Source organism: Apus apus, chromosome 15, assembly GCF_020740795.1.
Source record: "Apus apus isolate bApuApu2 chromosome 15, bApuApu2.pri.cur, whole genome shotgun sequence".
NCBI classification, from domain to species: Eukaryota; Metazoa; Chordata; class Aves; order Apodiformes; family Apodidae; genus Apus; species Apus apus.
Window position 1 is genome coordinate 14,125,341 of NC_067296.1, and position 11,533 is coordinate 14,136,873.

The 11,533-nt window shown below is 60.3% G+C and overlaps 1 protein-coding gene across 1 annotated transcript; it reads left to right on the forward strand.

Annotated features, from left to right (window-relative positions):
• The first annotated feature begins 265 nt into the window (after positions 1 to 265).
• Positions 266 to 11,308, forward strand: SAMD10 (sterile alpha motif domain containing 10). The gene is made up of 5 exons (XM_051633416.1): positions 266 to 539; positions 5,787 to 5,971; positions 7,988 to 8,156; positions 9,309 to 9,449; positions 10,049 to 11,308. Exons 1-5 carry the CDS (start codon positions 266 to 268, stop codon positions 10,099 to 10,101), a joined length of 822 nt encoding a protein of 273 aa, XP_051489376.1. The 3' UTR covers positions 10,102 to 11,308.
• The last annotated feature ends 225 nt before the right edge of the window (positions 11,309 to 11,533 follow it).

Genomic DNA, 11,533 nt, shown 5'->3' on the forward strand with positions numbered 1-11,533 from the left:
CACCCGCCCAGGGAGCTGCAGGTCAGGGGGAGAAGGGAATTTTGAGGCAGAAGGGAACAAACAGGCGTTGTTTTCTGCTCTCTGCCCACCGCAAATGTGAGCAAAACACCCGTGCGTGGTGCCCACTGCACCCTGGTGTCCTCAGGACCTGCCCCCCGGCTGGGGAGGGATGTGGGGGGGGGTGATACCTGGTGGCTTCTGGGCAGGGATCTGGGGGGTGCGGGGATGATGCCCGCAGCCACCGGGCAGAGCCCCGGGGCAGATGATGCCCGCAGCCTCCGGGCAGGGGTCCGAGGAATGCTCGGGGCGTGCTGGGGGCAGGGCGAGGCGGGCAGCACGGAGGGGCGCGGGGCGGGCGGCGGGCGGAGCGCCCGGGGGTGGCGGAGCGCGGTACCGCCCCCGGCGCGGGCACCGGGGCGGGGCGGGCCGGGAGCGCCCGGTGCCGGCGGCGGCGCAGGGGGGAGCGGGGGCTCCGTCCCCGCCGGAGCGCGGCCCCGATGCGCCGAGAATGAGCTGCGGCCAGCCCAAGGACATGGAAGGTACCGGGCGCCGGGCGGGGCGGGCTCAGGTGCACGGCGGGACCCGCGTCCTCCAGCCCCAAAGGCGGCGGGCACGTCCTGCCATCCCCAGGGTCTGCCCTGCATCCCCCCCACCCAGAGCTGCCTCCTCCATCCACCCGCGGTGCTGTCCCCTCCATCCCTGGGGTCTGCCCCTCCACATCCCCCTTTGCTGCCCTCAGCATCCCGGGCAGGGTCTGTCCCCAGACCCTACACCCAGTATCATGGGGTACCAGTGAAATGGACTGGGAAATTCGGCTGAAGCGAGGGGATGGAGGTGTCAGGGTAGGTCTGGAGGTGCTGGAGCAGGGCAGAACCCCCAGGAGGAGAATGTTGAGATGGAAGAGGGCTCGCTGCAGGCAGGGGTGTCTGTGGGCTCCCTGTGCCTTCTGCCAGGACACCCTGCCTGTAGCCCCCCTGAGGTCCTGCCTGCTGCCCTCAATCCACGCTCTCTTGGGTACCCAGCCCTACAGAGATCCCTGGTCCCAGGGTGCTCAGGGACCTCATGGCAGTGCCCACGAGGGGCTCAGGAGCACAGACTCCTCCAAAGTCACGCACCGTCCCTCCAAAGGCTGTGCCCCAGGGCACCCTCTGTGCAGGCAGGCAGCACCCACACACAGTCCCTGATATGCACCAGGACACAGGGAGGACAGAAAAGGCCTTTTGTTCCCTTCCTCCTCCTTCCCCGGGTAGCACCAGAGGGGAGCAGCCACCAGCCTGAGCTCCATCTCTGCGTGGGGCTCCCATCTCACCTCTGCCAGCAGAGAACTCCAAGGGAAATGCTGGGGCAATGCTCATAGCAGCCAGGGCCTGGGACAAGTACACCAGTTGGTCCTCTCTGAGTGTGGTCTTGTTCTCTGTGGGACCAGCAGGTCTTAGGGAATGGCTCAGGGCAGGATCTGATCTATAAGGACATCCTGTGGATGTGCCTTCTGATGACATGTGCCGGGGAGTCCAACGGAGCATTGCTGCCTCCCCAGGGCTGGGGGCTCTGCCCCTTCAGCAGCTCTGCCCTGCACCAGGGTGGAAAGGACAGAGGGGACCAGGGCAATGGCAATGCCAGCTGGGATAGTGGCTCGTGCAGATGGAGCTAAAAGCAAGATGAGTGCCTTGCAAAGCAGCTCCAGAATCAGAGTGGATTCCCTGCCCTAGGAGTTCCCAGATAGCTCTGTTCTTGTCCTCCCTTCACCTGCCTGCAGGAACACAAGGGGTGACCAGCTCCCTGTGAATCCCTTTCCCACTGTTGGCAAATCTCACACCATTTGGTGCTAAATGTCACTCCCAAGAGCCAGACAAAGTGACAAAGGGATTCTGTTCCCTGCAAATCTTGTTCCAAGCTTCTACCAGGGCCCGCCGTTAATCCTGGGAAGCCTGGCTGACCCCAGGAAGCCTGGCTGCCTCCCACAGCAGCTGCCTGCAGACATGTCCCTAGCAGCAGGGCACGTCTGTGGGATGCCCAGGCAAGTGACTGGGTCTAAGACAAAGGGAGGTGTCTGAGGCCACGCTGGCAAGTGGTGGCAGAGGAGGGAGCAGGATACAGGTGGTCCTCTGCCTGTCTGGGTGCTGGGCTCCCCTCTCCATGCCCCTGCCTGCTCCTCCTGCAGCCTGCCTGCCTGCTGCCACTTCCCCTGGGACAGGTCCTGGACATGTGAGACCACAGTGGAAAATCAGCTCAAAGCCAGTTTTGCTGGTAGCAATCAGCCCATGCTCACCTCGGGATAGACCTGGGGATGCTTCGACCAGTGTGTGCTGCCACATCCTGCCCCCAGGTCCCCATCCTTGGGAAGTTTCCCATCCCTCTCCCCAGCAGCAACTGCTGCTGCTCAGAGCCTCTCCAGCGCTCACGTTTCACCAGCCATAAAAGTGTCTGGAGAAGGAAAAGCAGGGAGCTGGGCAAGGGGAGGGAGCGGCATCTGTCCCTGCTGCTGCTGCAGACCCTGTCCCACTGCCCATGGCAGGTGGCCACTGGACTCCCTGCAGTGGCCTCCCCCTCTGTCCTTCCTGTGTGGCTGGAGAGATGCCCAAAATGGATCAGAGCCACTGAGGACAAACAATCCCATGGCAATTCCCCAGCCAGTGGTGGGGTGTCCATTGCACAGGCTGCCAGACAAGCCACTGAGACCACGAACCAGCTCCTGGGGACCCAGAAAAACTGGGGTAGAATGGCCCTTTGGGGGCCACAGCTCAAGCTCTCCCCTCTCTGCTCCAGCTGGGGCTCAGCCATCCCAGAGGCTCCCGCAGCCCCGTTTCAAGGTGCTGTTCCCCACACCCAGCACAGTGTTTGCTCAGCTACGGGCACCCCCCTTCTGCCTGCACCCCAAACGTGGCCATAGCCACGACAGCTCTGACCAGGTGCAGCAGCAGATTGTGCTGAGCCCCACAGCCCCTGCCTGGGAAGGATGCTGCTCATCGTTGTGCTCCCTCTTTTCTTTTGCTCCCACATCCCAGACACCCCAAGTCACCGGGAGCCACACACGAGCTTTCCACGGCTCTGCTCAGCCCCAGGGTGAGGATCTTCAAGGTCTTTTCGAACCAAAATGATTCTATGCTGCCTGATGGATGCAGCATCTTTGATGCCTGGTGGGTCTGTCATCCCCCGCCGCAGCCCCTCAGGCTTCCCCTCCATCCCGGTGCCAGCTGGTCCTGCCATGGGATTGGGCAGGAGCACGCAGGGAAAACACTGAGCATCTCCCCGGATCAAACGCCCACGGGGCGGCGGGGAGAGGCTGTAATTCACCCCCCTCCCTGTGCGAGGCCGGCTGGGGACCGCCCGGTGCCGGAGCGTGCAGCCGCCGCTTATTGGCAGCAGGAGGGAGGAGATCGGGGCAGTCAGTCAGGTGAGGACGAGGTATGAGGAGAAGCAGGGATGGAGCCGCGCTGGTGACAGCCGGTGCTGCCGAGCGCTCGTGCGCATCCCTCCTCCCGCCGAGATGCAGCAGGGCCGACCGTCCCTCTGCTGCGTCTCCACCATCCGCAGCTCGCAGGGACCACCCGAGCCAGGTGAGGGGGGGGCTGCAGGGCACGGCCGGGGGGGCTGCGGGGCCAGCAGGGTTGGGGGGGGAGATGCTGCATCCCCAGCTCGGCAGAAGGTGGATCGGAGGAGATGCAGGGTGGCTGGGTGCTCATGGCGTTGCTGTGGCTGCTCCTGTGCAGGGGATGGGAAGAAGAGAGGCCACCCTCATGTCCCTGCGTGGAGCCAGCCCAGGGGCTGCCGTCCTTTTGTTGCTCCTTCCCTCGTTCCTTCCCTTCCTCCGAAATGCTCCCGCGTGCCCCGGCTCAGCACCCCCCTACCCTCAGCCATGTCGAGTGCTGCCAAGCGATGGGAAAGTTGGGACGCAAGGGCTGGGGGAGCAGGAGGCTGCAGAGGATCTGCCAGGGGAGCTGCTGGGGGCTCTGGGCTCCAGGGCAGCAGCTGCCTGTCCCCAACAGGAGCAATGCCACCAGCATTCCCAGCCCTGCCTTTCTTCTCTGGTTATTTTTCCCTTCATCCTTTCCCCGTCTCCCATCTACTCCTGCTCCTGCTCTCACCTGTGTTTGCTGGGAGGACCAGAGACGCCCACGTCCTGCTGCTGGCAGCAGATGTCCTATAGCCCCTACGGATATAGGACCTGATGATGGCCAAGGTCACGTTCCCCACTGCTCCCTAACTGAGCCTTTCTGTAACAAGTCCTGGGGAAGCTCCAGCACAGCCGAAGGTCACAGCTCTGGCACAAGCCTCTTCAGACCTGCCAGGTCCTTATCTGCCCCCAACGCCTGGTGGGATGGGCTGTTTTCAATTCAGGGATAGCCCAGCACGGCCACGGGTGCTCGAGATGTCAGGGGCATCTCAGGCATCCTTAGCTGGAGGGAGCACCACCTGCTGCTGTCCTCACCTGCTGGGTCCAGGGTGTCTGAGGCTGTAGGAAGCCATCAGAGCCAATCCCAACACCCAAGACAGGTGCAGAGACCAGCCCTGCCCTGCTCAACACCGAGCCTCTCCAGGGATCTCCCTTCAGCCTGTTGTCCATGAATCTCCTCACTTCCCCACCTGCCAGTCACGTCCCCTGCCTCAGCTTCCCCACAGCAGTGTTTGTGGCCGGGTGCATTTAGGGGGCAAGGTGGTGTGATGTGGTCTGGATAACCTGGGACACGTGGACACACCGACAAATGCTTCCTGCTCCATTTTTAACTTCTTTTGGCTGGTTTGTCTCGTCTCACATGAAGGTGTGCTTGAGAGACTTCTTTGAAACTTCTTCCCTCTTAAAACGCACTACTGATGAAAATGAGCTGCAGCAGCTTTTCTCCAGCCCTTCCACTCTCCCAGGGTGGATTATTCCCAGAGGTGGATCCCCTTTGGCCACTGCTTTGCTTTTGGTGGTGCCATGACTTGCCCAGCTGCTGTGGTGGGAGCAGGTGGGCTGGGGGATGTTCCACTCTTTGCAGATTGGCCCTGCTTATGCCAAGTCAGCTGGCTTTCTTCTGGAGCAGATGAGTGCCTGAGACCCTAATATCCAAGTGTCCTCCTCCCAACACAGCCAGATCCCTTCAGCCTCCCCCCCACAAAGGAGAGTTTTGTGTCCTCAGTGTGACCTGAATACCCCCAGGTTATGAAAGTAAAAGAGGTGAAAGACAAAAACCACTCATCGTGGATAAATGGCTCTTTGTGGATCATCACTGATGAGCTGGTGTAGCTGGTGTGTGTCTGGTCATCACTTGGGTGCACAGGTCTGTGTTTCTATGTGGCAGCAGCTGTCCCCAAACATCCATGGTCTGTGCTGGGGGGACACATCAGCCTTTGTCCCCTTTCCATCAGGCAGCCCAGGGTGGGTTTATCTGCTCCCCGTCCCTTGATGGTGCAGTTTAATTTCACTCTGATCAATGGAAAGCAGCTCTTCCCTTTGCCCCGTCCTGGCATCTGGCCTGGTGGAGCAGCACTGATGAGGAGGTGACAGCCAGGTGGCCAAGGTCACTGGCAGGCCCCAGCAGGCAGGTGTCAAAGCCAGCATCGCTGGTGAGGGGTTCGTGTGAGCAAACATCTCATCAGCTCCTGCTGGCTCCCAGTGCCAACCAGCAGGTTGGTGAGCTGATGGTTTTTCTCAGTGGCGATGGGAAGGGAAGGTGGGAGATTTCAGCAGTGGCCGGTACAGCCGAGCTCAGCAGGTCCCATGGGGTAGAAGAGGCATTTTTGGGTGCCCAAGCAGAGCGCGGAGGGGCGCTGTGACCGTCTCTCACATCCCCTTCCCTCCGCAGCCGCCGCCGCTCACTTCAGCTTCTGCCGCAGCCTCCTGGAGCACACGGTCTCGGCCGAGAACCTCAGCTACCGCCTGCAGAGGAACCCGGGCAGCAGCCTCACCTGGCACGACGGCCGGAGCCAGAGGCCCGACGGCGGCCGCACCGTCAAGCTCCTGCGGCAGCCGGGCACCGAGGGCTCGCAGGTACCCCCCGGGGCTCCCCCCAACACCTCGGGGCTGCCAAGGGCAACGCAGCCCCTCATGTGCCTCCGTCCCATCGGTTCCTCCTCTTTCTCTGCAGGATCAGGGACGGGTGCGGCCCCCAGTCACGCTGTGATGGGCAGGCACAGTGTGTCTCTTGTCCCCATCACCCCACTGACCCCTTTTCCTCTCGCACTTCTGCCAAAAGCACAGGGGCTGCCTGCACGATGCTGCCTGCGCAGGGACACAACAGCCCGTCTATGGGTCCCAGCTGTGTTCCTTCATGGTTCTGCTTCATCTGCCTCTACTTGCTTTCCAGGGGGATTTGGGGTGGAGAACGGCTTTATTTTTGCTATAAGCAAGGACAAACACCCGTGGGAAGAGAGGTGATGTGGGTTGTTCCTCGCAGCTCCTGGGGATGGTTCCCAGCACCTGGATCCCCCCTTCCCAGCCGCCTCCTGCCTCCCCTCCCGAGCAGCCTCCGAGCCCTCCCGCCCTCTCTCCTCAGGGCCGGCGGTCGATATTCACAGCTGAGAGTTCATCAGAGAGACAGCGCAGCTCAGCCGGCTGGAAAACCAGCCCGTGATTCGTTACACCTCCCCTTCCCACCCGGCGAGCGCAGGGGCTCACTCAGGGACCTGCTGGGGGGGCTTGGGTCACCCCGAGCAGGCAGTGCAGGGTTTAGGGATGCTGAGACGGGTCCTTCACACAGGGCTGTGTCTGGTGGGTGGAAATTGCAGGTTGTTCATCGCCCTGGGTTAGTTGGATAATAGCAGTGGGAAGCCAGCGGGAAGCTCGCGGGAAGCTGTCCTTTATTTCCCCCGGCCCCTCCGCTTCTCGTCATGGCTCACTAGCGCAGCCCGAGTGAGCAGCCGCCTCCTCCTCCTCCTCCTCCCCATGGCACGCTGCCGGCACGCTCAGCCGGGTGGGAAGGACCAGGCACAGACTGGGGCTGCTCCTGCACGATGTGTCTGGGGTGGGTGGGCAGCTGCTGGGGTCACCCCAAAGGCGAGGAATTGGTTGGGAAACCAAATTGTGCACGTCATCCATCTCATTTTGCATCTGCTTTGGAGATGGACTCCTTGTTTATTAATTTACAGCCTCCTGCCTTTGCCTTCTTCCCTCTTGCTGGAATGTCCCCAGCTTTCCGCCTTGGAAATGTCCCTTTCTGTCTTGGAAATGTCCCTTTCTGTCTTGGAAATGTCCCTTTCCAAGCCCAAACACTCCCCTGAGTGCAGAAGCAGTCCCTTCCAGGCTGGCCAGGATCCGTGGGGCAAGCAATGCCCAGCACAGGGCCAGGGGAGATATCCCAGACCCTGCTGCCCTCCACACATCCTTTCCAGCATCTCTCAGGGATGTGTCATTAGTTTCAGTAACTGCAGGATGTCTGGAGTCCTTGTCACACTAATTGTCTCCGCTCCTCTATTAGGCATGCTTAATTAGCCAATATTCACACACGGAGGTCGACACTGACACACCACAGCCCAAGCACTGTCGACCTTTCCCATGCTGGCACATTCCTGCATTGGCTGCTGCTTCTGCTGTGTCCTGGACACAGTGAGGACAGTGCCAGCAGGGACACTGGCAATCCAGTCCCCTCCTGTTGTGGGCAGCAGGGACCCCTTCCCCATCACCCCCTGGCTGCAGTCCAGCCCAGGACAGCCCCAGCAGCTCGGGCACAGGGAGCTGCTTTGGAGAAAACTGGCTGTGGGGTGCAGAGGTGGCTTCAGATGCCCACGAGGCTGCAGGACTCCATCGTGGCCAGTCAGCTCAGGAGGCAAGGAGGCTGAGCAGGAAAGAAAGGGAGAGTTCTTCCTGCTCCAGGGCACCAGTGGCTCCCTCCTTGGGGACGTCTTGTGGGGATGGCTTTGTACCAGTAGAGATTTCTGGTGGGGATGGTTCTGCCCCAGCACCTGCTGCCCCAGGACCTCACTGGCTCCATCCCTCCCATGCCAGTGAGTTCCTGCCTGTGCCTGGCAAGGGGGCAATGCTGACCACTTCCCTTCCTGCTCCCCACAGGGCCGTGCCTGTGACCACTATGGCATCTACCACACCAGCCCCACGCTGGGCAGCCTGGCCAAGCCGGTGGTGCTCTGGACCCAGCAGGATGTGTGCAAATGGCTGAAGAAGCACTGTCCCCATAACTATCTAATCTATGTCGAGGTGTTCTCCCACCACGCCATCACAGGTACGGTAGACACTCCCAATTAATCACCAGTACTAATTGCCATTAACCTGTTCTCTTGGGAAAATAGCTGCTTGGAGGTTGATGTTTTGGAAGACAGATGTAATCCTTTGTTTCTGCCCCCAAAGAGATGGAGCTGGGGTGAGAGCTGCCCCATGGCACTGGGTGCAGGGACATCCCCAGACTGAGCCAGAGGCATCTTCCACTGGGCTGAGCTCCAGGTCAGGCTGGAGGTTCTTTTAAAATGAGCATAAATTACCCAGAGGAGATTGTGGTTTATGTGATGGGGAAGACTCTTCTCCTCGCCTAGGTTAATACACTCGGAATATTTTATCTTTTGCTTTAAATACTGAAAAATTTTGTAGAAGAGGGAAGTTCTCTGCCCAGCTGGAGCCCAAGTTGCAAGTGTCTTTATCCAGGTCTGACTCCTGCTACCAGCCAGGCCCTGGGAGGCAACTTATCTCTAGGTCCTGCTCCCTCCCTTTGCCCCCTGGGGGCAGTGGCTTTGACCTCTACATCTAAACATCGTCCCAGTCCGACCACAAAGTCTGTGTGACCGGGCAGAGCTCTGCCAGGGCCAGGAAAAAGCAGCAGGGAAGGGAGAGCCGCAGCTGCCCGGGAGGGATGAGAAGCCCTAATGCAGGAGTTCAGCCAGCCCTTGCACGGGAGACAAAGGCAACAAATGTACGCTGGGAAACAAGGACAAAAGCTGGTTGTAAATCCTTCGTCTAATAGCCCCGGGACTGGAGGAGAGTGGTTCACCGGGGACAGTGGTGGCAACACTAATGTGTTTTGATGGGTCCCTCCACTCCCCCGGGACGGCCAGCCCAGGAGGGGACAGCACTCGGAAACAAACATCTGCTGATGCGGGAGGTGGAGCGGAGGAACGGAAAGCTCCTGCCTGCGGGGGTGGGTTACGTGATGGCTGAAGCCAGAACCCGTCCTGAGCCTGGACACCTTGACCTGCCAAGCGGGGCCACCTGCCGAGGCTCCTCCGTCCCCGCGGGTCCCGGCGGTGAAAGTGCATTTTAGGAATTTCTGCCCTTCTCCCCTCCTTGTTCCCACGTGAAGATGGGCTCCCCATTCGGTGTCGCTCCCGCAGTGCCCCCGCCAGGCCGTGTCCCAGCCGGGCGCTGAGCGGTGCCGTGTTGGCAGGTCGGGCGCTGCTGCGGCTGAACGGGGAGAAGCTGCAGCGCATGGGCATCGCTCCCGAGGCGCAGCGCCAGGAGGTCCTGCAGCAGGTCCTGCAGCTCCAGGTGCGCGAAGAGGTCCGGAACCTGCAGCTGCTCAGCCGAGGTAGGGCTGGCGGGAGGATGAGCAGATGGGGACAAACCGTGGAGACCAACCGCGGGAGGTGGTGGCCGTCCGGTCGGACACACGGAGCAGTGACTGGGCAGATGCCACAGGTGTCACAGCCAGAGGCACCTGCTGGAGTGTGGCTGGTGCAAAGGCAGCCTAAGGGGCTGGGGTGTGGAGCAGAGGCTGGGGTGCATGGGCAGGGGCTGGGGTGCACAGTCTGGGGTGCCCTGGGAGAGAGTGGTGCATGGATTGTGGTGCACAGGCTGTGGCGGACAGGTGGTGGTGCACAGGGGCGGGCTGTGGTGCACAGAGGTGGGTTTTGGTGGGCAGGAATGGGGTGTGGTGCACAGGGTGTGGTGTACAGGTTTTGGTGCACAGGGCTGGGGTGTTGTGCACAGGTTTTGGTGCACAGGGCCTGGCTGCAGCACACAACACAACATCAGTGAATGGCATTCTGCATGGAAGGGATGGGATTCTCCAGGGCTGGCAGTGGGTGAGGTGGAATGTGCCACCCTGCAGGCTGTTTATTCCTTCCTCTCCCACCTTGTTCCAGCCTCTTTTGGAAATGTCTCCTAGCTGATCCATCTGTTTGGCAGATTGCACCAACACTGTGAACCGAGCACCTCTGGGATGGGCTGTGCACCGCTGACACGAGACCTGCACCCCACACTTGCAATACGAAGAGACAGAGGCAGCTCCCCAGCCACACCAGGGCTTCTCTCCTTCTTCTTTCTCTTTCTTCTTCATGAATACATTCCCATGCAGAAATGGGAGGTTTCGTCCCCCAGACGTGGCTCTTGGCTGGAGGAAAACTAGCAGAACAACAACTGGGACAGAGGAACTTTTGCCCACCTGAGCCTGTCAGTTCACCAGGAAAGAGATGGGGAAAAGGAGATGGCGATGGGCAGGGCTCAGGATTACGGGCAAACCAAGTGTGGTTATTCCTGCCATGCACAGGACAGTGAAGCCTCGTGCACATGGGTGACATCCCAGCACCCAGCAGCTCATGCCCATGCCTCAGAGATTATTTAGGGAGCTTTAGTTTTCTCTTCAGACCGGGCTGTCTTCCAGCGTCCTAGGAGGTAACCTTATCGGTAGCAAATCAGATGACCCAACCAGCCAAAAAAAAATATGGAAAGCCACCAGCACCCAACTCCCCTTGGTGAGTTAAAAAGGGAGCTGAGTCATCAGAGCTGGAAAATCCAGGAGCAAAGGCAGGATGGGACACATCGCAGCCTGGAGGAAGCTGTTCCAGGAGCTTGTCCTTCATCCGTCCCCGTGTGCAGGCAGACGGGGCAGCTGCTGTGGGGCTGGGTAGGAGCAGCCAGGGATGCCTCTGGGTGCTGCCCAGGGTGTGGATGGGGATTCCTGGGGTGCCAGGTGCCCCCCAGCCCTTCTGCCTGATCGTGCTCCCTCCCTGTGCTCCCAAGCTCTGCTCCTCTGGGCATTTGCCAATGCTCATCCCAACCTGCTGCCCAGGGGCTGGTGACAGTGCCACCAAACCCGGCACAATCCTGGTGACCCAGCTCATCATTAGGGAGAAGCAACATTTACTGTAACACCCCCTGAGCCCTCAAATCTCCCTGTCCTGAGCCACAGACCACTTGTGTGGACAGGTAAGGAAAAATGATATGTAAAACCGAAAATTAGGGGACAGGGTGGATGCTGTCACCTCTCTGTGTTTCCTGCCCTCCCCCCCCCCCCCAGTGACGAGGACAGGGCTGTGGGGCCAGGGGGTTCCAGCACCTCAAAGCTCCTGGGGCACTGGAGCTGGCAGGGATGTGGAGGCAGGTCACGGTGGCCCCCCCAGCAGGGTGCTCACCCACCACCCACCTGCTCCTCTGCTGGTAATAAAGTAAGAGACTGTTATTTTAACTTGCTGCTTTTCTGACTCATCCTATGCCTGAACCTGCATCACACGTTTAGTCCCTCTCTCTGTCCCTTCCTGGGGATACTTAGATGTCTACATCCCAAAATCCCCTGGGACAAGCACTTCCACAGGGAACAGGGGTCCCATCAGACAGCCCAGAGGGATGAAGTCTCAGCCTGGGAGTTTGCCAGAATTTAAATCCCTCCCCAGC